The sequence below is a fragment of the Marmota flaviventris genome, chromosome 1, assembly GCF_047511675.1.
Source record: "Marmota flaviventris isolate mMarFla1 chromosome 1, mMarFla1.hap1, whole genome shotgun sequence".
NCBI classification, from domain to species: Eukaryota; Metazoa; Chordata; class Mammalia; order Rodentia; family Sciuridae; genus Marmota; species Marmota flaviventris.
This window is the reverse complement of record NC_092498.1, coordinates 187,457,134-187,483,866: the sequence shown is the minus strand read 5'-3', so window position 1 is coordinate 187,483,866 and position 26,733 is coordinate 187,457,134. Positions and strand designations below refer to the sequence as shown.

At 32.7% G+C, this 26,733-nt stretch overlaps 1 protein-coding gene across 4 annotated transcripts in view; it reads left to right on the top strand.

The window, feature by feature from the left end:
• The window catches only part of Slc4a7 (solute carrier family 4 member 7), a 94,888-nt gene that overhangs the window by 49,752 nt on the left and 18,403 nt on the right, over positions 1-26,733 (top strand). For all 4 annotated transcript variants that reach the window (XM_071619592.1, XM_027932144.2, XM_027932145.2 and 1 more), the window contains 12 exons: positions 1,879-1,994; positions 3,909-4,066; positions 5,824-5,911; positions 6,326-6,472; positions 10,801-10,907; positions 13,056-13,230; positions 16,654-16,787; positions 17,890-18,135; positions 20,538-20,643; positions 22,866-23,027; positions 23,397-23,510; positions 26,444-26,605. In XM_071619592.1, coding sequence (XP_071475693.1) covers positions 1,879-1,994; positions 3,909-4,066; positions 5,824-5,911; positions 6,326-6,472; positions 10,801-10,907; positions 13,056-13,230; positions 16,654-16,787; positions 17,890-18,135; positions 20,538-20,643; positions 22,866-23,027; positions 23,397-23,510; positions 26,444-26,605 — 1,715 coding nt within the window. The remainder of the gene's footprint in view (positions 1-1,878; positions 1,995-3,908; positions 4,067-5,823; positions 5,912-6,325; positions 6,473-10,800; positions 10,908-13,055; positions 13,231-16,653; positions 16,788-17,889; positions 18,136-20,537; positions 20,644-22,865; positions 23,028-23,396; positions 23,511-26,443; positions 26,606-26,733) is intronic.

The following is a 26,733-nucleotide window of genomic DNA, read 5'->3' as shown; positions in this document are numbered from 1 at the left end:
AAACCACTGAGGAATGCTGGAAAACTTTTCTTCCCTCCCTGGGCAAAGGAGAGACACTGTTCTGGAAGTTTAGGGACAAAGGTTAAAGCAGAGGAATCTTAACGGCATATCCATGTTAACCTAACATGAAGGATGAGTTGTCTTAGGAAGTAATTTTTATTTCAGAATTGTTTATTTTTTCCAGAGAATGAGCTGAATAGAGTGTGCTTACTTTTTGTACTAAGATTCTTTTTTTTAATATTCATTTTTTAGTTATAGGTGGACACAATATTTTATTTTTATGTGGTGCTGAGGATCAAACCCAGTGCCTCATGCATGCTAGGTGAGTGCTCTACCTCTGAGCCACAATCTTTGTCCCTGTACTAAGATTTTTAAGTCACCATGATATCCTCACTTATGTATTTAACAGATGTGGATATCACAGAGGTCACTGAGTTTAGGTGATGAACCCTAAAGATTTAATTTCAATATTAATTAATTTTTTAAAGTGCTATGAAAATAAAAACTCTTGGTTGCATTTAGTACATCTCTTGTGCTTAAAGTTCATGAACCTGACTACCAATATGAATCTCAAAGATCTAAGCATAAAATAAATTTTAAGCTAATTTTTATGGATCATGAACTAAGTGGCACTATTAAAACTAAAGGTAGTATTTGTTGTATTTCAATGCCCTTTCCTCTATGATATTCAGTGTTTTTAATATAGTTCATATTCTTTGACTAGAAAATCTTTGGTGTTTTGAAAAAAGTGAGGTGCATTTAATTGTAGAATTCTGTGCAATCCACTTGAATTTGAAATTTTTGATATTTGAACTTTTTGCCAAACTTGTAATGGTAAGCTGGGTTTTCATACTACGTGGTGTTTTTTAGTTGTTTTGTTCTTGTGAAATGTTGCTGTTCAATGTGTCACTTGAATATATTGTTGCTTGAACATATATTTCTATCATGTAATCCAAACAACTATCATTTTTAATCTAAAACTAATTTGATAGGCTTATCTGAATCAAGAGATTGAGTAAATTATTTAATCACATGGCTAAAAGTGGTAGTATCTATCTGTCCATCTATCTATTTATTTATTTTGGGGTACCAGGGATTGAATTTGTGAGCACTTGACCACTGAGTACATCCCCATCACTATCTCGTATTTTATTTAGAGACAGGGTCTCACTGAATTTCTTAGCACCTTGCTTTTGCTGAGGCTGGCTTTTCACGATCCTCCTGCCTCAGCTTCCCAAGCTGCTGGGATTACAGGCTTGTGCCTCCACAACCCATGGTAGTATTTATTTTAATACAGATTTCTTTGATATGAAACCTCTAACCTTTGCACTGGGAAAGTAAAAATTTTGCTTATCATCTTTAAAGTTATTTTTCTTAGGAAAAATTACAGTAGTCTTTGTACATAATAAAACTATTACAGGAAAATGAAAATTCTTAAGCAAATTGTTAAGATTATGAAAGATAGTGATAAATTCAACATACATTTAGTAGCTCCTAAACTTTGAGAGACTTTATATTGTTACTAGCGTGAGCATGCTAAGTGTAGTTAGCCATCACTAGGCCTGATGCCATTCACATGTATTTGTAGTGGTGATCAGACTCAGGTCTTCTTTCATCTTTGGTTCCACACTGACTCACTGTTTTCTTTTTTTGGAAAGGCCACCATTTATATTATTTTAAATACTAAGATGTGCAGTTTCATTGCTTAAAATGTCATTCTAGTTTTGCTGATATGTACTAACACCTGGCACTTTGTTTTTTTAAACTTTGCACATTTGCTTTTATAATAAAACCACCACTTTCAGTATATGAACAGAGTTAGGCTATGAAGTGAATTTTCCCCTTACTAATTGGAATTGTGTTTTTTCTTAAAAATAGGCATTTTGGCCTCTCCACAGTCAGCTCCTGGAAACTTGGACAATAGTAAAAGTGGAGAAATTAAAGGTAATGGAAGTGGAGGAAGCAGAGAAAATAGTACTGTTGACTTCAGCAAGGTAATTCTGCCATTTATCACCTTTAAATTTTCATAATCATTCTGAGAAAATAACTAGCCATTTGTAGCTTCATTAGCATTGCTTATAAAATATTTTGGCAGACTTGGTGCTTACATACCTACTTGTGATACATGTGATATGTTCACTTAAGAACAGAAATTGTGAGAAAGGCTAAATTCAAGAGTTTGAATAAATACATGCTTATTAGTTTTAACAATTCTGAAAGAATAATATGAAAGTAATACAGTATTTCCATCTATACCTACCCATAGATGTGACACTTCTGTACGTTTTGAACTTCAGCTTTGTTCTGGAGCTACCACCACTAGGCAGGTCAATTCTGGGACTGATGTTAGGGTACTAATGATCCAGCCTTTCCTGGGCCATCCCAGAATTACTGTCTCATGGTGTTATTGCTCTTTGGAATGCCACTGGGAAAAATATTGGTGCTTCTTTGTGGCATGGATTTAAAAGGCATGGATTTAAAAAATATATGTGTATAATATATATCTCTTAACTGTGCTTTTTTATTTTGCTAGATTGAAATGGGGGAAGACATTTAGAAAGCACAGGGCAAAAAACAACTCAGACAACAATTGAATTTAAAGTATACTTCATGAATCCTTTTTATAAATGCTTGATTACATGTAGGCATTGGTCTTTTCTTATGATTAATTTGCTACAGGATGCTCATGATACTGTAATATTTTTGCATTCAATGTAAGGCTTTTTATTAAATGTGATTATGTCAAGCAAGATCCATTTTTTTTAAAGCCTTTTATTCTGTCATGCAAAGTCTGCAAGTCACATTTTACAGAAAAGAAGTCTACATGATTTGCATTGTAACTTTGCTGAGAGTCAGACTCTAAAATTATAGAAAGCCTGGATTAGAGAGATTAGCTATACAGAATGTCTGTTGTACTTTTAATATATGCTAACTTATTCTTATTTTTACTGGTGCTATATTATTTCAGCTCAGTGAAAAGTGTTCATAACTAAATTGCATTTTATTCTTGTTAAATGAATGTGATTTACAGTATAGATCTCCTCTAGACATGGCAGTTGCCGTTTATTTTTGTTCCTCTGTCACAGTTTTACCTTTTTTTACTTGGCCTATCCTTGTGTACACCTCCTTGTCTCCTGTTGGGCAGGAGTCTGCCTCCTGGCACTGTAGTTGTGGCACACTGGGTGTGGGACTCAAGAGGCCCGCTGTAAGTGCTGGTTTTATTTTTAATAGATAGCCCTGTAAGTGGTCGTTTAGTGACTTGTGTGAAACTGTATAAATAAAGAAGCTCACATACTTTAGTATCATGTTTGTAACCTTTTCCTTGTAATTATACACAGGCAACAACTAAATTTCACTTATTATGGCATTATGCTAAATCTGAACCAATAAAGACTATAGATTTTAGTTATAAATGACAATTTCCTCCCATTTAATGAAAATACTGGGCAATGTTACAGTTTTTTTTTTTTAAGGGAAACATAAAAATATAAAGGAAATAATCATTTCTAAGACTAAATAATAGAAAATATTGAATATTTTAGCACTGTGTATAATTTCATGAACCATTGTTAGTTTGTGAACTACATGTCCTTAATAGTTTTTAATGAATAGTGCTATATTCATTGAAAATTTTCTTAAGTTTATGTGTTTGATATAGATTTTTAATTAGTAAAGATTGTGAGAGTTTAAATAGTAATACTGATAAATGTATTTTGCTTGCTTTTGCATTTTTCGTCCACTTCATTCTCTATTCTTGTGAAAGTTTTGGCATTTATACATCTTTTAGATCACAAGTTTTGATTAGAAAATAGTATTCTTGAAAAGCAATTTTCTTACCTGTTTCCCTCTAGTTAATCTTATAAATATCATGCAAACTTTATTTTTAATTATCATGAATTTGTCAATAGGTTGACATGAATTTCATGAGGAAAATTCCTACGGGAGCTGAGGCATCCAATGTCCTGGTGGGAGAAGTAGACTTTTTGGAAAGACCTATAATTGCCTTTGTGAGACTAGCTCCCGCCGTCCTTCTCTCAGGGTTGACTGAGGTCCCTGTTCCTACGAGGTAAAAATTGGTTCCAATTAACATTCTCTGAGCATGTTCCAACCTAAAAATTTTTATTCACTGAAAGAACAAGCATCTTGCTTTGTGTAATGAAAGTTTTTTAATTATTAATATTCATTCTGTGTACCAAAATTCTTTGAGTATTAGAGCATAACAGTTATCTTTCTTTTAGAGCTAAAAAATAAAATAACATCATTCTTTTAAAAAAATTTGCATGTGTATCTTTATAAGAAGTTTGGCATCTTAGAATCTTCAGTTTGAAAACAGTGAGCCATTTTATTTTTTATTTGTTTACTTATTTTGGTGCTGGGAATTGAACCCAGGGCCTTGGTGTCTCCTAAGTATCTATTGTACCATTGAGCTATGTTCCCATGCCCAGTTAAGCATTGGAGACATATTATTTAATGTAATGCAAAACATTGTAATCAGAGAAAATGGAGTTGAATTCTTTCTCTGTCCCTTCTTTTTATGGAAGTGGGGTCAAGCCTTACTTAAATTTTCTATTTCATTTATGAAGTGAGGACACCTCATGGTTGGTTAAATGTAATAATACCTTTGAATTAGACAAAATGCTTTGTTCTGTCCTAGTAAAAATTTTCTGTTCAGTGAACATCATAAGTAAATGAGGGTGGGGAGGAGGGTAATATCTATAAGAAAAATTTGCAAGTTGTGTGTTGTGTTAATCAGTCTGTTAGCTATGCAAGAGACAGTTCTATAGTTTGTTAGCTTTAGGAGCTTAATTTTAGATGAATCTCATTTCTAAAATATATATTTTTTTATAAATGAATATGAAGAATTAATAGGAACTTGATGGAAATATACTTATTTTCAATTTGTTTTACTGAGGGTTTTTTTTTTCTTTCTCTCCCTTTCTGTGTTGTGGATTGAACCTAGTGCCTCCCACATGCTAGGCAAGTTCTCTGCCACTGAGCTGTACCTCAGCCTTCAGTTTTCATTAATGTTGCAAGTATTGAGATAAGTGAGAAAAATAACTCTGAGGATTCATATGTAAATTCTCATAAAATGGGAGGGTGAATACTTCCAAGTTTGAACAAGTGTGAATATTAATATTTTACTGTAGTGTTAGCAAAGTTATAACCAAAGAGAAAATGAAATACTTTTTATTTAGTCACTAGAAAAATAGAGTTTTTCTGTTAAATTTGGAGTATAAGTAAAAATTATTTTTCCCTTCAAAGGGAATTGTTGACTAAAATCACATATTTATAATATTAAGTGTTTTTGTTGAGAACTGCAGATTTGAAGAATTACATATTTTTTTTTGTGTACACGCTTGTTTGTTTTTCCTTCCTTTCCCTCTGTTCTTCCCTTCTTTACAAATTTTGTTTTTTTTTTTTGTGTATACTCCTAACTACTTATTTGACAGAACTCACAGATATTTAATAGGATTGATATTCATTGTATATACTAATTTATTTTTGTTGTTAATTCAGACCAGATTTGTTTAATCCTAAAGAAGATGGGGATTAAATGAAAAACACATTCTTCATTCCTATTTGGCCCCAAGGGTGATGTGATCTGACTGCTGCACAGATAGTTAATTTTGAAGGCCTTTGCTTAGCTCTGTGATCTGCTTTACTTTGAGTTGCCATTGTTTTAGTTGTTCTTGTAGGGGATTGAAAAAGAGGTTTGAATGTTGATTCTGTGTTTGCATTTGAATGATCTTTTCAACACAAGTTTGTATAGATTCATGTGTATGCTTTTTGTTTTTAAATTTATGTATTTCAATCTTCCCTTAGGTTTTTGTTTTTGTTACTGGGTCCAGCAGGCAAGGCACCACAGTACCATGAAATTGGCAGATCGATAGCCACTCTCATGACAGATGAGGTACTGAAATAACAGTTAAATACCTTTGAAATACACAGTTACTATGGGATTAAATTATAGTCTTCTCTTTCATAGTACAGCTTATAAAATTGTCTTTAATGTCTCTACTATTTTATATTTACTTTTCAAATATTTGTCTTTGGTAAGGATCGGTGAGTATTGATATTTTTTAATTCTTATTTTTAAACATTTGAAATTTTTGACTACTTTCTTTGAGGTTTGAAAGGTTTCCTAGCTTAGATTTCAAGAAATTTCTAAATTTATATCCCCAATCCTTTTTATTTTTTTATTATGAGATCAGGCCTCATTCAGTTATCTTTTATGATTGTTGCCCAGGGTGGGTAACTTATTTATGATATCTAAAGTGAATTTACCATTTTAAAATTCTTATACCCAATTTGTTTTTCTTTTTAGATTTTTCATGATGTAGCTTATAAAGCAAAAGACAGAAATGACCTCTTATCTGGAATTGATGAATTTTTAGATCAAGTAACTGTTTTGCCTCCAGGAGAATGGGATCCTTCCATACGTATAGAGCCACCCAAAAGTGTTCCTTCTCAGGTAAGCATCCAGAGGTCTTCTTCCATGAGTTACTTTTTTAATTTAAAAAAAAAAAAAAAAAAACAACTAGATAAAATTTCAGAATATACATTGCTATGATTAAAAAGTCTTAAAAGTATTGGGACATTGCTCTGTGGGAGAGCATTTACCACTGTTTAGTGTGTGAGGTCCTCAGCTCAGTTGGTAGGTGGCAGAGCTACATTCACCTTGTCTCCTTTATCTTCTTACCCTTATGCCCACCTCTCTGGGTGACGATTTGTTGTGTTTAGTTTAATTCAGAACATGGAAGTATGCACGTGTAATATAGTCTTTCTTTTTTTTTTTTCCCTTTTGTAATGTTGGGAGTTGAACCCAAGGCCTTTGCGTGCCAGGCAAGCACTATTCTACTGAGCCACAATCCCAGCCCCATAATACAGTCTTATTTATTCCTCTGTCTTACCAAAGGTTTTCATACTATATATAATATTGTGTATCTTTTTTTATAGAGGATGAACATTTCTAATCTGAAATCCAAAATTCTCTAAAATCTGAAACATTTTGAATTCTGACATGAAGCTTAAAATGTTTCAGATTTTGAATCCTGAACTAGTAGAATCTGTGCAAATATGTTTAAATTTAAAAAACTGAAATATTTTTAGTTCCAAGTATTTTGGATAAGGAATACTAACCTGTATAATAGTATATCCTGGAGATGTGTTCATAAGTAATGATGGAGCTATTCCTTATTCTTTTTTCTATAGCTACATTCTGTTCCATTTATGGATGTACCATTGTTTATCCTATTCCTGAGCTCTGGTTATTTTCAGTCTTTTGCTATTACAAACTGTACCATGGTACTCACAGGCCATTTTAGCCTCATATAAATATATCTTTAGGATAGGTCTCCAGAAATAGGTTGCTGGTTCAAAGGGGGAGTCATTTATAATCTGAGTAGATATTACCAGAATCCCCTGTCATCTTGAACTGTTTTAAAACTCTCAGTTAGAGGACTGCCTGTTTCCCTGCATCCTCACTAATAAACTTTCAAGTATTTCTCAGTCTGATTGGTATGTTTATCTTGCTGATTATCTTTTAATGAGGTCTTAATATGCATTTCTTTAATGAGTGGGGTTGAATATTCATAATTATTGTCTTTAATTTTTTAATTTGTCTTAGTTATACATGACAGTAGAATGCATTTATGTACTTTGATATATCATACATGGATGGGATATAATTTCTCATTTTTCTGAGTGTACATTGATTATTGTTTTGTTCATTGCCCTTTACCACCTTTTTTTGACCATTGAAAATCATTCATTGATCCTTTGGAGTTTGTCATGGTGTGTCATATGAGATTATACATCAGACTTTATCTTTTTTTTGTACCTTGTTGCCTGGTTATCCCAGGTCATTAAAACATTAAGCATTACACCTTTGATTAATGATGTGGCCTTCACATTAATTAAATTTCCATCTACATTTGAGTCTGATTCTTGAATTTCTTTTATATTCTGTTTATTCATGAATTAATTCTATACTACTTAATTTTTTTGTGGCTTTTTGGTATATATTAATATCTGGCAGGTCCAGACTTGTTTTTGCCTATTTTTTTTTCTTTTTCCTTTCCTCCTCAGTTCTCTCGACCGTCTTTGCATGTTTAGTTTTCTATATAAACTTTAAGATCAGCTTTCTTTGTCCAGAAATAAAACCTTCTGGTTTTTAGAGTTACGATTACAGTTAATTTCCCAGTGAACTGAGGAAGAATTGACATCTTTCTGACACTGAATCTTTTTTTTTTTCCAAGAACATGATATGTCTATCCCCAATCAATTTTCTGTTTCACATTAGTTTTTGCATCAAAGAATGTCAAAGTTTTCTTTATCTATACTTTGCCTGCTTCTTGGAGAGCATATTCATAGAATACTTTGTTTCTAGTGTAAATGAGGTCTTAGTTTCATTTGTGTGTGTGTGTGTGTGTGTAAGTGTGTGTGTGTGTGAACTGTTTTTACATGTATGTGTTTTTTGTCCTAAAACCCTTCTTAGTTTTTTTTTTTTTTTTTAATTGTATGTGTTGGTTTTATTGTTTTCAGAAACAAGAAGGTTTATTTAGGAAAGCAGAGGCATATTCAAGGCAGAATACGGCCTATCTCAAGAGTGAGAGGCCTTTGGGATAAAACAAGGAATACACATTGAAGGTAGAATGTAGACTGTCTTCAGAGGGAGACACACCTATATATGGTAGTTTTTTCAGTCATACTGTTTGTAATAAGAGAGAGGTTTTTCCCTACATTTTTAGATCTTTTACCTGTAATATTTTTCTTGTCTAATTGTGTTAACTGACGAGTATTAACTAGCAGTGGCTTTAAAATAAGGGCATTCCTTATCTTGCTTCTAACTCTTGTCAGTGTCTCTAGTGTTTCCCTTATTAAATAAGATACTGATATTGGGGCCAAAATGTACATTTTATCATGTTAAGAAAGTACCAGTTATTATTTTATTGAAATTTTTAGTATAAATGGATGTTGAATTTTTATCAAATGCCTTTCTAGCATCTGTGGCAATGAATTATATTAATTTTATTTGTCACCTGTTTGGTAAATTTTATTAGTAGATTTCTTAATGTAAAACACTAGTATTGTTAGAGTGAGTGCAGCTTGGACTTTAAAGTGCTAGTAGACTGTGTCCCTATTCTATTTAAGATGTTTGCGCCATTGTAAGTAGAGTGGTCTATAGATTTTTGTGCTATCTTCATGTGTTGATATCATTATTCCATTTGTTTCATAAAAACATTAGTTTTCTTTTTTCTGTTGTTCTTAAACAGTTTAAATGGTATGGAATATTTTGGTTTCAAAAGTTTGGAAGAATTACTTTGTAAAATAGTTTGATCTTGCATCTTTTGTCATATGATAGAGTTTAACATCTTACTTATTTCTTTTGTGGAATTTGGTTTCTGTAATTTCCATTTTTTTCCTGGGGTTTGTTTTTATAAATCATGCTTTTCTGGTATATTATCTGTTTCATCCAAGTTTTTAATTTATTTGAAAACAGTTGTGCATCTTGCTCTATATATTTTTCCTCAGTTTGTGAAGTTTTTGTCTCCTTGTTGTTTAGCTAGCGGCTAATCATCTATCATATTTAAACAGCAGCTTTTAAAAAATATATATGACAACAGAATGTATTTTGACACGTCATACATAAATGGAGTATAACTTTTCATTCGTCTCGTACACAGGTCATGTAATCATATGCACATAGGGTAATAATGTCAGTTTACCTTTTTTTTTAAAGAATTTTTTTTCCTACCTCAGTTTCTGATTTTAGTTGTTTGATTTCATTTCACTTTTTTTTTTTTTTTAGGAAAGACTTTTGTTTTTACATTTGCTACCTTTTACATTTGATTCATTTTAATTTTTTTTTTTTGTAATATGAGTGCTTAATTTTTTATATACATAAATGCTATGTAGAGTTTTCCATTGTTTTTGTTTTCTAGGAATTCTATAAATTTGGTTCCTCTTTACCCTAGGGTGGTTTTAATTTTGACATTTTCAAATGGTAACCTTATATTTACAGATGAGTCTTGTAATTTTATAAATATTGGATATGTAAACCAGGCCATATAAGTCTGTGGTTGAGCCAGAGCCTTTGACTTCAGGTGACTTCCTGGGACCACATTTACTCTGCCTCATTTTCTGTCTCCTTCCTTTCTCCCTTGCTTCCCTCCTTCCCCTTACATATATGTGCATATGTATGCAAACATGTACATAGTCTTTTAGTTTAGTTACCTCTTGAGGTAACAAATTAAAAGCTCAATCCTTTGTCTTCACTGTGAGAGAGACTCTCCTATGTCATGGCAATGGTACTCTTTAAAATGAAATATAGCAGGAAACTGATTTTCATTAAAACATGTTTAATAAACAATTCTTGTGCTACTTTTTAAAGGGAAGTATTTTAGTGAAAGAAAAACAGCATTTTCAAAATTAGTGTACATTTCTCAGTAGTTGATATGAACAGTATTTATAAAGATTTCTGGTGAGAGAGAGGTTTTTTTTGGAGACTATTCATAACTATTGCTGAAGAGTAAATGAAATTGTATGTTTACATGTTTAGAATATATGATACAAAAAGCTAATCATAAATTCAGAATACATTAGATTCTGTTCATAGTGTAATTAATTTATTTTTTCACAGTGTAATTTATTTAATGAGAAGTTTACTTTAGGAAGCATTTTTCTAGATCACTGATTAGATATATAATCCATATAAGGTCTGATGTTACCTTCAATCAAAGGTACCACTTCAGTTTTTTAAAAAACAGATTTCTGAAAATGTATTTTTATGAAATTCAGGAAAAGAGAAAGATTCCAGTGTTTCCCAATGGATCTGCCCCTGTATCTGGTGAGACTCCTAAGGAGGCTGCTCATCATGCTGGGCCTGAGCTGCAGAGGACTGGACGGTGGGTACCCAGATACTGACATCTTTTTGAAACCAGGGTTTGATTTGATGAAAAAAGCATGAACATTTTGTTTTTCTTTCCAAGTATTTGGAACCTAATATTATACAGTCTTTCTTTTGTGTTTTTAAAAATATATATTATTGTATAAGTTCTATAGTTCTGAGAAAATTTTATATGCATTTAAAAGTAATTTTAATAGTACATACCAAACTTTAGTTTAAAATGGAAATAATGGACCATATATTTAAAAATTGCAGTTATTTGGTATATAGGTTAATTTTCATTGCCTCTACTAAGGTTTTTAATGAAGGGTTAGAGTCCTTATAGAGTTCATCATATCAAATTTTGGGAAGAGGAATTATAATGAATGATTTTGTATTACGTATAGATTTATATATAATATTTTATGCACACACACATATATGTAAAATATCATGAGATACTATAGAATTACATGGACAAGCATGATTAAATTGTAATATTCTCTGTGGAAACCTTTTTAGAAAAAGTAAAAAGTTAACTTTTGGAGTAAAGAATAGAATTGTTGCCAGGTATAAACATCTTTACAATGTTTTAAAATGTTTTGTAGAAGTAGATAAATGCTGTGGTGTTTCCATATATATGGGTATTGATGCTGTTTTGTCTACTGGGGAGCAGTATGGAACTCAAAAATCGTGAATCTTAAAATCTTTGCTTATAAAACTAGGATACCATATATAGACACTGTATTAGGGATTTTGATGACATGTCTTAAAGGGTCCTATGTATAAGAAAAATAACAATGGGCATACTGGGTATAAATTAAACTCACAATGTGACTCATTGACTAATGTATTAGTTTCTATGAATATAAAAGAATAAAATACCATTGCTGTGTAGACAGTGCTGGTCTATTAGCTATCATTTCTTTGAACTTTATATGGAGATAGAGTTATTCTCTGAATTAGACCCCCCACTAATCTCACAGTCACCTTAGAGCCTCTATAAGCCATCTTTTAAATAACTAGTTATTGATTTGATGTTATAGATACATTGGCATCTTTTTATTGTAAGCTGATTTCCCTTGATATCAGATTATTTATAGAATAACTTCCAACACTTGTAAAGGTATGTTTAGGATGTATTTCACTATTAGCTTTAAAATAAATAGAATGAGAAAGCTCAGAACATCCAAAGCATTTGAAAGTTTACAATTAATTTCTTAATTAATTGTAAAAAAATTCTTGCAATTGATATTTGAATTATTACCTATTTTATGACACAGAACTTTTTTGAATTATGGATTGAGTCACTGGCATCTATTGAGTGTACCTACTATCCCCCAAGTAGTATTTTAGACAATGGAGATAGGTTACTAAACTCCTTTTATGGAGCTTATATATTTTGGGGAAATTTTCAAGTTAGATGTATCTAAAAGTCTGAATTTTTTTTTTCGTTTTTTTGTAGTGTGGAGGTTGAACCCAGAGCTGCTCTACCACTAGGCTACATCCTCACCCCTTTGCATTTATAAATATAATATAGATTTTAATCTCATAGGTTTATTAATATATGTACTAATTTGACTACATATGTAATAAACTAAGTATACCGACATAGCTTTTTAGGTTTTGTTCCTAGACAGAAATAATTATATAATTGAAGCACAAATTTTTTAAAGTTATTAAAATTATTTAATAACTATTTGTGCAACTAAGTACAGCATACTACATTCATTTTAAAGGATACTTTGATTATAATTGCATTCTTTGTATTTCTAACAGTGCCTTTAAGATATATAATGTAGACAATAATGAGTAGAATTGCTTATGCATATTTTCATGAATGGCTAGGTTTTGTTTATTGTATATTTCTTTGCACATTTGTGTCCAAAGTTACATTTACTCATATAAAATCATTGCCTGCAGTCTTGTCAGTATATAGTCTATAAAAAAATGTGTTTGTCTCTTTTAGCTTAATGAGATCTTTCCTCTATCATCAGTAGATTAAATGAGTGTATCTTCTATAAATTATACTGTTGTTTTAAGTTGGATTTAAATTTTTGTTGAGAAAACGCTAGGCACCAGCAGTTTTATGTAGCCCATAGTTTTAGTGTGAACTAGCTAGAATCCTCTAGTGTACAGTTTGACGAGTTTCATCTCACCTATTTAGGCTTTTTGGTGGTTTGATACTTGACATCAAAAGGAAAGCACCTTTTTTCTTGAGTGACTTCAAGGATGCATTAAGCCTGCAGTGCCTGGCCTCGATTCTTTTCCTATACTGTGCCTGTATGTCTCCTGTAATCACTTTTGGAGGGCTGCTTGGAGAAGCTACAGAAGGCAGAATAGTGAGTACCAAGATTGGTAGTGGCCAGGCTCTTAGCTCTTCAGAGGCAAGTGTCTGTATGCATTTGTCTCACTATTGGTACTTTTATTTGAAGAGTCTACCCACAGCAAGATTAACCTGTCCCAAAGCAGACTTCCCCCAAAGGTAATTGCTGTGGAAAACATGGGGAAGCCATTTGAACAGGAGAAGATGCACAGTTGAGGTAAAAAACAAAAACAAAAAACCAACAACAAAAACTTATCCTGCCTTGCTGGATGGAATGGTTTTATAATTGAGTAAAAGGCTTGCATTGTCTCCTGGTGGGTGGGTGGATTGTGGGGGATTGTGGGTGGGGGAATTCATCAGTGGGGCTATTTCACCCTGTGAGGTATCATAGGATTAGTTAGAATCATATGATTAATATGAATCCATCAGCCCTGGCTGGTAGGCCCAAGCTAGACTATTTGGAAGAATAGAACATAATTGTGGAGATGATGGATTTTTGAAGTGATATTTACTTTAATTTTGCTACTAATAAATCTGTGTGAAAGTAGCAAAGGCTTTTATTTGGAAAATATAATTGAAAATTGCCTCTTTCTTTTGATATGACTAAAATGAAATTTTTAATGTATTACTGTATTAGGAGTTATGGTACTTTGTAAAATTTTGAAAAATATTTTTTTGGGGGGCGGGGCTCATGTATTTTAATGACCTTTAAATGAGATGATTTATAATTTGTAAGTGTATTTTTACCTAATAATATTTACTCTTGAGTTAAAATTTATATTTTTATAGATAAAAGTTAAAAAAATATCCAAAGCTAAGTAATGATAATTATTCATTTGAAGTATTTAATGACCTGAACACAAGATAAATCTGAAAACAAAAATTTTCATGCAACTCTGAATTTATTTTTGATTATTTAGATTCTTCTTACCTTATTCTGTATTCAATATATCAAAAGCAGATATTTTTAGTAAGTTGCTATAAATGCTGTCACAAATTGTACATGTAACTGCTGGTCCTTGTGGAAATGTGTTTTATCTGTTACTTTCATGAAAGTGCTCCTTCTTTCTTGTGGACTGTCACTACCTGCCCGTCTCCTTCTGCTGTTTGATACCATGTGCATGTGATGTGTGTTAGGCACTGGAGGAGGGCAGACTAGTATAAGAGCACGTGTCTCCTGTCCTCAAGGATGCTAACCTAAGTGAAAGAGAATGATAATATATACATGGTTCCTACACTGTGGTTTGCTGTGCCACGTGAGTGGTGGGAATTGGAGTAAGATAAATAAAAAAAGCAGAAGTATCATGTATTTGTTTTCATTTGCTTTGCTGAACTTTAGGTAGAAATGGACGTACTAGGAGGTACAGTTTCAGAGTTTATAGAGTGATAAAGGGGGAAATGTACAGATTGGGAAACCATAAATGAGATTTGAAACTGAAAATAGTGGAGGTTAACAAGGAAGATAATTTATAGGGAGAGAAGGAGAAGGAAAAGTGGTAAGTAACCTAGATTTATGGAATGGAGGAGAGATGGGGTAGAGGGGCAGGGTGGAAAATGAAAATGACCCAATAGATTGGACACAGGTATAGCCAGAGCCCTAGAAGAGAATTGAGGATGGTGTAATTTTGCAGAAGCCAACTAGAAGTTTTGAGGAGGAATAATTAGAAGGAGGTGTTCAGTGATTTAGTACAGTCGTAAAGGAGAACAGTAGGGAGGTGTGAAGAGGGCTTTTGATAGGCAAAATGGAAACTTATAACTGTAGAGTGTGGTAGAGAAGACATTGCAATGGGGCTGTGATTTTCTAAGGGAAAGACAGGTTTTAGTTTGGGAATGAACTACAAGTTGAGCAAAACTTAGAAAAAAATAGTCTGGGTAAGGGGAAAAATAGATCTGGATAAGGGAATGTTTTGCTTTTGTAGCTATGGCAGTAAGGAAGAGGAGAGGCTGTGAGGAAGGGTTTTCAGTGGCACCATTTGTTTTTTAAACCAAGGTTGAGGGAGGGGAACCTTAATTTTGTGCCCATCTGCTCCTGTTAACTTTTTTTTTCATCTGTTATACTCTCCTCTTCTCAGTTTCTTTCCCCCTCAATATCATTTACACTTTTTTCCCTTAAGCTTAACCAAAATTCATTCCTAAATATTTTGTGGTGGCTTACCAGTGTCTTCTAGCACAAACTGGTTTCCCATAGGCAAGAAAATAAATTATCTCATACAGTTAACAAATGTATTATTAATATGGATGCTTCTCCATTATGTTGCCAAGAGACAAATTTGTATGTGTTTCATCCTGTTTTTATTCTGATAGTTGAATTATACTTTTGTTGTCTTTGTTACTTTGTGAATGCTCTGATTTTGGAAGATACTTGTTACAGTTGATAATGAGAACTGCTATTATTTATTAAATACATTCCAGGTGCCATATACTGTGCTTGCTGGGTGTTTCTACAAATACCACTTAAGGTCTCCTAGTTGTAATCTCCTCCCATTTAAAAATGAGAAAGCTTTGGCTTTCAAAGGTTGTGATATAGCCAGAGCTCAGTGCATGGCACTAACCAGTCTTCCACTTTGGATCTGGTCCTGAAGCCCTACTCTCTTTGCCTACTGCCTCTCATTTCAGGAGTGTTGTCTTGAAAACTTCCTTTTCTTGTCTTTACCAACTATGGGCTTTCCCGCTCTGGGTAGTACATTCCACTTGGCTGTGGTGTTTGTGAATGGTAAACTATTCTTTCTTTCTGACCCCTTCCCTTTGTCTAGTAGTATGGTGTATCATCACCCCTTATCATCTCATAACCTAATTAGTTGGGATGTTATAGTGGTGGTGGTACATTTTTCTCATCTTTTTTTTTTATTTTGTCAAATTTTAATGATAAGATACTTTCTCTATTATGGTTGGTATGAATTTTTTATGGAGATTTTGTTTATGTTAAGTATGTCATTTTTGATATCAATTGATTAGGTTTATCAGTAGTTTATATATGAAATCTGCTTGAAAAATAGGGTCAAATGTTAATTCCTTATCTATTTGAAAGATTCTTTTTTGTACCTCTGTATTGAGCATTTAAATGTGTTTTTTAATGAACTATTTCAGACATGCCAGAGATATTAAAAATAACACACATCTTTAGATAGAGTTGAATCCCTGATATATGTCTCCTCCATTTACTATTTGCATCTCACAGTATTGCCTTGAATTAAGGATGATTACAAAAAATTTACTTTTAAATATACCAAAACAAATCAGTTTTCTCTGTGTATTTGGAATGTATTTGTAGTTTTATGTAATGAAATTTTAATTTTAAGAGCCATAAGTTTGTGCTTCCATTATATTTGTAACTACTTGGCTTGTATTTTTATTTTACAGCTGTCTAACATGTATTATATTAGGTAAGAAATGTGTTTATGATGTATTGCTTCTATTCATTTCTTTTTTCCTTGAACAGAGTGCAATAGAGTCTCTCTTTGGAGCATCATTAACTGGGATTGCCTATTCATTGTTTGCTGGGCAACCTCTAACAATACTGGGGAGCACAGGTCCAGTTCTAGTGTTTGAAAAAATTTTATTTAAATTCTGCAGGTAAGTAATAGTTCTCTATTCATCATGTGTATTTGCATATATGTACAATTATATATTATTGTTTATTAGCAACTGAAAAGTTCTGATCAATATCTGCATTTTTAATTTTTTGGGCTGCACTGTGGTTGGCCCCATCAAGGCTTCTACCACCATCCCAACCTCAGTAACTTAGAGATGAGGAAAATAAGATTGCCCATCAATGCAAAATCAATGTATTTTGAGTACTGATAAACAGATCATAAAAATCCTTTGTTCTAGCAAATTTCAACCGATAAGAAGATATTCATCTGAACTATTTGTTAAACAATACGTTGTTGTTATACAGGAAGTTTAGAAAGAGGTAACTTTACCAGTCAGTCCTGTTTAACAGATATGAGACTGAAGCAATCAGAGAGAAGTGTCAGTTTCCACTGACTAGGTTATTTATGGTGTGGAGGTAATACAGGGGATTGGACTTGGTATGCTTTGAATTCAACAGGGCCAATACTGTCTTTTTATGACATAAATGCAGTTGAACATTTTAGCCTGAAACAACTTGATGCTTTTAAATAATTGGTTCATCTAACTCTTGTTCTGATTTTGTACCCACTAAACAAGCTGACTGTGATTCTAATCTTTCATGACTTGAAATATAGTAGCTGCTTGTTTGAAATTTAAAAAAAGAAATCACCTTTCTCTGGTTATAATGGTGGGAGAGGAGGTGGCGGTGGTGATGGCAAGACATTGGAGCTGTTTTTACTGTATTGATGTGTAGCTTCCTGGTCTTCAGAGGGAGTCAAATACAATTCTTTTTTTTTTTAATCTGTCATTTACTTCTCATAATTGATTCCTAAAATGAGGTCTATTAATTTTGAAATATTTATTGCCTAATAGATATGTACTATGAATCTTTTATATAAATGTAATAACCAGTAAGTCTTCATTCAGTTGAAGTAGAAAAGTAGAGCATTATCTAATCATTATTTTGTTATTCTATAATTCCTTCTCTCTCTTTTTTTTAGGAATCATGTTTTGTTCTTATTGTTTATTATGAAAATTTTAAGGTACAAGTACTATTCCCTATATATATGTTGATTATGTTCACATTTTTATTTCTGAACAGAGATTATCACCTTTCCTATCTGTCTTTAAGAACCAGTATTGGTCTGTGGACTTCTTTCTTGTGCATTGTTTTGGTTGCAACAGATGCGAGCAGCCTTGTGTGTTACATCACTCGGTTTACAGAAGAGGCTTTTGCAGCTCTCATTTGCATCATATTCATCTATGAAGCTTTGGAGAAGCTTTTTCATTTAGGAGAAATATATGCATTTAATATGCACAACAACTTAAATAAACTGACCAGCTACTCGTAAGTGCTGTTTCTCACTAATATTAAAAAGTATTTTTGTCAAGATGTCAGAGCCTAAGAAAATGCCTTTTGTGTTTTCTTTTTGACAATATAATGCCCACTGTATCTAGCAACAACTACCAGCCATCTAGTAGTTGATATATTTGTTTCAGGTGAGATTTTACCAAAGCTTTCAGAGGACATAAATGTAGTTCATCAAGTTCATTCATTTTGTTCACTGAAATAAATTATATGTGTGTATTTTCAGTCTTCTGTTTGAATTATATTGGTCTATTTAAATTTGTTTGGCAATTAGCCTACCATATATTTGCTTTAGGCAATAATATTAGATTTTAATTCTTTAACTACATAACCACATCCTACATGTATAGTAGGATGTGGGATTATTTTTTGTATTTGTATATTCCTCACATTTTGTGTCTTAATTAATAGTTTTGAAACTTGTTATCATATATTGAAGTTTTGTGGTAGAATTTTAGTATATTTTTATTTTAGTATATTTTGTGTTTAATGGAGTGTTTTCCTTGCGAATAAGAAAAGTATTATTCAACCATCAAGATGACAAAAAAAAAAAAGATTAGAAGAAGGAATGAAATGAACATAATCTAAAACTCTAGAATAAAATAGGATTTGAAAAGTGACATATAATAGTTACAAAAGATTGGTGAATATATTTAGATAAAAGTAAAGCAGACTGTTAAAACTAGACATATCAAAGAAGTGTCTCTATTTGTTGTCTTTCACAATCTTGTTTGGTATAAATGTGGTGTTTCATTTGATTGACACATATAGGGATATGTAGTCATCTAAAGTAGAAAGGGTGCACACCTTTTTCCTTCTCTCCACCTAAGCCTGACCTGAGATCCTGTATCTTCCCCTTTTTTCATACTTTTGTTACTTTTTTTCCTTCTTTGTCTTCCTAGTATATCCTCAATTTTGATAGATAAAGTAGGGAAGGGTATGAAATTCTGTATAAGTACTGACCTATTTGAAAACATTAGAGATACTTTGATTTTAAATTTGTGATATGCTGTCTTCTTTGTTCTTACATGCTTTACTTTACTTTTTTTTTCATTTTCTCTCTTTCTGTGCACTTTTTCCTTTGACCTCTGAATGATGACTTTTATTGTTAGTACCAGCCTTAGAATAATGTTTCCTTTTGATTAACTGAGTAGCTGCATGTGAACAGCATCTACTCACCATATAGCTTATGAGCGTTGAGCATTGTGTTCAGAGTGTTTCTTAATTCTTGTGAATATACTAGTGAACGGTGTTAATACCATAGCCCCTTTCTTGTCTGAAGACACTGAAGCTCGTTTCTTAATTCTTGTGAATATACTAGTGAACGGTGTTTATACCATAGCCCCTTTCTTGTCTGAAGACACTGAAGCTCTTGGAGGTTAAAACTTGCCTTAGATTGAACAGCTAGTAAGTAACAACACCTGGGTGGACTCCAGATCCATCTTCTCATCTTTTCTCAAACAGTTCATTATCTAATTTGGGAGTAATCATGTTTGTTTTTATTTTTTAAATTTATATTTAGAGGTTCATTTGCTAAGTGTTTCTAGCTTATTTAGGCAGTTGAGATAGTTCTAAATATGAACTGAACTCTGATCTTATTTTTCTTAGTATTGTCCTGATGAAAATTTTTATTTATTTGAGAGTGAATCTTAAATTCATTAAAGGGTGAATATGAGTATTAGGTCTAGTGCGAGCACAAAAAAATCAATAGCAGTGTAACTTTTATTGGGAATAAATACATGTTGTATTGCAGGGATAGGAAGAGACAACAGTGACTGCTGTGATGATTGAGGAGATAGGATTTAATGGAGAATAATCTTGCCAAACACGGTGGTATCTTAAAATTTTTAATTATTTTAAAAATATTTTTTTGTCCTCTTAGATTAAACAAACAAACATGTTCCCCCCAAGGGATATATTTAACCAATTTTATAAAGTAAATATTTTATGTGAACTAATTTTATTAATATCATACCAGTCTTATTCCATTCTGTTGTTTGATATGTGTCGTTTCTAGTCTCCATGCTTTGCAACATGGAAAAAAAATTAAGAAATTAAAAGCTACCACACCGTGCAGTTGATTGAGTAAAATGTAAGCATGAAATGCGTGACTTTTAATTCACCTACCATGTTGGGTGCAGTGCCTGTAATACCAGTGGCTGGAGAGGCTGAGGTAGGAGCATAACAAGTTCAAAGCCAGCCTCAGCAACTTAATGAGGCTCTAAGCAACTTAGTGAGACCCTGTCTATAAATAAAAAATAAAAAGGGCTGGGGATGTGGCTCAGTGGAATGAAATAGTCTTATTTCATTGACCAGGTTCAATACCTGGTACTAAATAATTAATTAAATAAATAAAAATTTCACCTACTGTGATTTTTCAGATGTGTATGTATTGAACCTCCTGACCCTAGTAATGAAACTCTAGAGCTATGGAAGAAAGAGAATATAACAGCACACAGTATTTCCTGGGGAAATCTCACTGTTTCTGTAAGTATATTACAAAATGGAGGATGCTATAAATATTGTATTAAATAAATTCTTTAGTTTTTTCAGATTATTCTTATTTTCTTCTTGATCAATGGATTTATGGTATGTTTTCAAAATATAGTGTTTTAACCAAATAGGAGGTCCCACTTTTTTGTGTATCATGCACTAGAAATTATAGGCTAAAAAGAATGAAGGTTAGGGAGATAAAAAGACTATACTGCACTTCTCAGATTTTTTTAAAAGTTATTAAAAAGATGTGAACATACTTGTGAACTTTGTTTAACTCAAGAGTCTAGTCTGATTCAAGCTCTTAAGAAAACAGGAAGGAAAAAGGGCAAAATGTGTTATAAGCATCTGCTATATACTGAATACTATTATAGGCACTTGTATTATGTTGGGAAATGTTGTCCTTGCTCTGTAATATCCATGGTGTGTTGCTTATGAGCTAGGCATAAACATATTAAGTGAAGCCAGCAGTCAGAATTAAAACAAAGATCCCCTGAAATTCTCTAGAAGTTTTTTTTTTTTTTTTTTTTTGTTTGTTTTTTAAATAGGGGGATTATATAAGTAACTGAATCCATCCTTTCTCACTAAAGGTGATAGTTAGCCCCTAACTAAATAATTTGAAAAAAATATCTGAAATTTTATCCTATTGGTAATTTAAGGCTGTGCCATCCAAACAGTAGCCTTAACATGTGTCTAAGTTTAAATAAAATTAATAAAAAGTTCAGTTTCTGAGTTGACTAGCCACAGTCACTTCATAAAACTTTTGGCTTCTGTATTAAACAGTGCAGATATATAACATTTCCATCACAGGAATTCTCTTATGAATCAGTACTATTCATAGCAACTTAGAGACATGTTTTACTGTTTTGTAATTAGCAAATTATTTTTTGTTGTGGAAGAGGTATAGCTGATTGAAGTAGTCAAAAGTGACTTGTTAAAAAGAATTTGCTTTGGGGCTGGGATTATGGCTCAGTGGTAGAGCACTTGCCTAGTATGTGGGAAGCTCTGGGTTCGATCCTCAGCACCACATTAAAAAAATAAATAAATAAACCAAATAAATGTATTGTGTCTAACTACAACTAAAAAAATAAATGTTTAAAAAAATAAAAAAAGAATTTGATTTCTGATTCCTGATGGGCATCCTGTCTTGACATTAGAGACACAGGTCTTTCCAGTATATGTTGTTTTTTTTGTTTTTTGTTTGGTACCAGAGATTGAACTCATGTGCAATCAGCCACTGAACCACATCCCCAGCTCTATTTTGTATTTTTTTTAGAGACAGGGACTCACTGAGTTGCTTAGGGCCTCATTTTTGCTGAGGCTGGCTTTGAACTCGTGATCCCTCTGCCTCAGCCTCCCAAGCAACTGGGATTATAGGTGTGTGTCACTGCGCCAGGCTCCAGTATATTTTTTGATATTCATTTTGCCATGTTGGTGGTGGCATTCTTTTTTTTTTTTTTATAGCCTTTAATTTCATGGATTGGAATTAAAAATAATGGAATCTTTAAAATTTTCTTGTGATAGTTTTTTTTTCGTTATTGTTGTTTAAAATGAGTTATATTTGGGGCACTTCCTCTAATCTCTAAATTTTCTTCTAAAGGAAAATTAAGTCAATGGACTTCTATCAAATATGATATATTTTGTATTATGTTATCAATTTTGTCAAAGGATATATTATCTTAATGATTACTTTACTTCCTCATGAAAGACCATGGTTTCAATTCTAAGATCTTGAGTTTGAATCAGAAAATCCAGCCACAGATTTTGTTACTGATTTCAGTTTGTTACTGCAGCCATCTCTATTCAGCATTGTAACAGGGCATAAGACTGATTTTCTGTCTGCTGCTTTGGTATAAGCCACCTATTCAAAAATACAGGAAAGACAGTAAATTGTGGACCAACAAGAATGCAGGTGAAACATTTCATAAATAATACTCATTATAGTCCTTTTACTAAAGGGAATATATAATTGAAGGAAAGGAGGACATAAGTGAAATAGTCTTATTTCATTGACTTAGACAAGTCACAGCATCTCTGAACTTAGGTGCTGTCTTACAGTTCATCGATGATGTGTTATATACAGTTGACTTTGCAGTGCCCCTTTTCTTGCAAAGTGAAACATAAAATTTGCATCTTAGAGTCAATGAAGTTTATTAATTTTATTGGATGTTTGAAAACTTCCTCTATTTTCTTTTTTCCTCCCCCCTTTTTTCCAGGAATGTAAAACCTTTCATGGTGCATTTGTAGGATCAGCTTGTAGTCCTCATGGACCTTATATTCCAGATGTGCTCTTTTGGTGTGTCATCTTATTTTTCACAACATTTTTTCTGTCTTCATTCCTCAAGCAATTTAAGACCAAGCGTTATTTTCCTACCAAGGTAACTGGGATGTAATTTTGGGAATTCTGGTTATCATGTTTTTGGTTTTCATTTTCTTGGTTTATTTCAAAATAGCAGTATATCATTTAAGGTTAATACTTTGCCAAGTAATTATAAATTACTTATACTAAAAATGTATGGTATATGTCTGAGCTCACAGTGGGAAGATACTGATACCAAGAAAGCAAAGGTTAGTTGTGAATTATGTAATCATTTGGAAAGAATTAGGTATAAATGTATGTCACTGCCATTATCAGTAATTAAAAATTCCGTTCATACTTTTTAGTGATGTTTTGCCTGTGAAAGAGATGAATTATTTAGAAAGGGGACATACTTTTTGTTTATATTAACATAATGCCTTTAACATAGGTGCGATCGACAATCAGTGACTTTGCCGTATTTCTCACAATAGTAATAATGGTTGCAGTTGACTACCTTGTAGGAGTTCCATCTCCTAAACTTCATGTTCCTGAAAAATTTGAGGTAAGGATTGAAACAAGTGGCTTTTTTTCTTCCTTGGGAATGTCAAACTACTTTACAACTACTTTAAAAATGAGACACTCCTCCCTTAGTATGTGTAGTCTCTTTGAAGAGCTGATGCTTTGACAGGAAAAATTATATGTGTATTTCTCACATATGAAAAAATGAAATAAAAAAAGAGATGAGAGAACCTATTTAGGAAAAGTATATAGCTCATATATCAAAGCAAATGAAAACATCCATGGTGAAGAGTTGGGAGCCATTTAAAAAATGGACTCTGCTTTCCTAGTTGGATCTCTCTCTTAGTGTGTTTTCCAGGGGAAGAGAAACATCCTTCAAAGAAGTAACCTAAACTTGAATTTAGAAAAATGACAGTGGGACCCTAGTTAAATTTCTAGAAGGGCCATGTATCTGACAGTAATTGGAAAGCTCCATGTAACATTTTCCAGCAAAATCAGGAAAAAATAAAATGTTTTCTATAAGAAAAATATTTAATGCAAGCCTCCATTTGAATTGTTTACTTTCATTGGCAAACTTGTATCCTATTGAACAGCCTGGGTTGGAACTGTGCAGTTTAGATGCTGATTTGGGGTGTAGGGTGGTGGCTTGCTGCAATTTAGTGGGGGGCACTTTCAAAGGACTCACAAAGACCTAGAAATATTGAAAAAATTAAGAAAAAGTTATGCCATGAATGCATAATGTATATTTACAGAATGGTTTATTACTCATTACCGTAAAGTAACACAAAAATTTATTGTAAAAAATAAAAATTTATCAAAACATATGCAGACAGACTATATATGCTATCATTCATAGAGAGGTATAAATAAATGTAAAGAATGGGGTATTAAATCATAATTTTGAAATCTACTATAGTACCTACTGTTGCCAACCTCAGCAACTTAGTGAGGCCCTAAGCAATTTGGTCAGACCCTATCTCAAAATAAAAAAAAAAAATAAAAGGGCTGGGAATGTGGCTCACTGTTAAAAATACCCCTGGTTCAAGTTTTGTCCCCCACTCCCCACAAAAAAAGTTACAACTGGAATTTTTGACCACAAGGAGATTGGTGCCCCAACCAACCCTCCCCAGATATTGGATAATCGTCTGTTCTGTATTTTTTTTCTGGTCTGTAATTTTTTATTCCTCCCTCTGTTTGTGATGTATAAGAGGAAGCAACTTTTAAGTTGTGTTACTGGTTACATTTATTTTTGCCTTGAGTAAATTATGTGACTTCTTTTGGAAGAAGGTGGCTTAAGGGGATCTGAAACAAGGTATATAATGGAAATAATTTTAGTATGCTTTATCTTTCATTGTGATCAAAAAATTAACAGTATTTTAAAAACCAGTGGTTTCCAAAGTACATGTGCATGGATGTAAAATAATCTACCAACAATATTAAATTTAAAAATAAGAAAAATTAATCTTTGTTACAGGTATAGTAATATAGTATATGAGTGAGTATAGAGCAGTTTGGTACAGTTTATTTTTAATTTTTTGTTTCTAAATTTGGAGATTTCTGTTTAAAAATGTAGACATTGTGCCACTAGGTTGTTAAGAAATGGCTAGGATAGGAAAGTCACTGTTTTTACCAAGTCTTATTATAAGAGTATATAAGAAAATGAAGCTAAATTAATGTTGATTTAAAATATTGACATAATTTTCTATAATTCTGGTTCCTAAATATATTTCTGTTATTCCTTTATTTCTTTATTCAGATAGCAGTCTCAATTTTGAGAAGCATCAAATGTATTTGGGGAGACAAATCAAGAAATAGTTAAGAATGAAAGCATTGTGTAAATAAAATATTTTTATTCAGATATAGAAGTATGAAGCAGTTTTATATATAGCTGTAGGAAGATTGGAATACCTGAACATTGAAAGTATTAAGTTTCCCTTTTGTACTGTCAAATGCTTTCATGAAAAATAGCCTGAATATTAAATCTAGGTAATAAAAATATATTTAAGTTTCAATACATCCAGTATCCTCCAAGAGCCGTAAACTCTGTTACAGTCTTTTAAAATTTTTTGTTACAAAAATAAGTTTCGTGTTAACATCATTAAAATGTGTTAATATCTGATTCCAGCTTTTTGTCAGTAGTTGTTTTGGAAAAATACTATCCAAAGGGCTGATTCAGATTCAGTACCATCCTGCTAAGATCACTAGCACAGGATCTGTATAGCAGTTTTAATTTGGGAGTTGATCAAGTAGGTAGATTGATTTCTGGTTTGCTTGTCCTGTTGCTGCTTAACAAACCTCCTGAAAATATGATCTCTAAACAACAGCTCTTTGTTTGTTCGTAGTTATGTGCCAGTAGGGACTGGGCTTAGCTGAGTAGTAGCCTGGTTTCTGGATCTCACCTGGGACCTTTCACGTGGCTGCAGTCATCTGATGGTTTCCTGATGTCAGCGTGGCTGCATTCACTAATCTGGGGCTTCAGCTCTGATGGTCAAAGTAGAGGGAGTGGTTGTAGTCTGCCCCACCCCTCCTGCCTGGCTCCCCCACCACATTGCTTCTTGTCTTCAAGAAGCTTAGTTTATCTAGGCTTATTCAACAGCATAATCATCTTAGGGTTCTGAGAGCATTAAGAGAAGAAGCTGCAGGTTTTCTTGAGGTCAAGACTTGGAAGTCGGTGTCACTTTGGCCTTATTTCATGGGTTAAAGTTTTAAGGTCATCCCAGGTTCAAGGGGAAGGGAAATAAATTCTGCCTCTAGATATAGAGTGGCTAAGTTACATGGCAAGGGGCATGCTTGTAAAAACGGGAAGAAGTCCTTTGGCACTCTTTACAAATAACTGAGTACACATCCCAAGATTTAGTTCAGTTCTTTTTTATCCCTTAGTATTTCTTGGAATAGACCCTGTCTATGCTGTGGAGATTTAGTGCAGTAGAGAAATGAAACTCTTTTTTTTTTTTTTTTTCTTTAATTTTTTAACAGCCTACTGATCCAAATAGGGGCTGGATCATAAGCCCATTGGGAGATAATCCTTGGTGGACCTTATTAATAGCTGCTATTCCAGCCCTGCTCTGTACCATTCTCATCTTTATGGATCAACAAATTACAGCTGTCATCATAAACAGAAAGGAGCACAAATTGAAGGTGATTTCCAACTTTTGCCTTAAGTGTTGTGATTTCTTCAAAGGTTTATGGTGTTCCCAAATTAGAACATTAAAAGATGGAAGATGGAAAGTAGTTTCTTCCCTTTGTATAACTAATATAGAATTTTA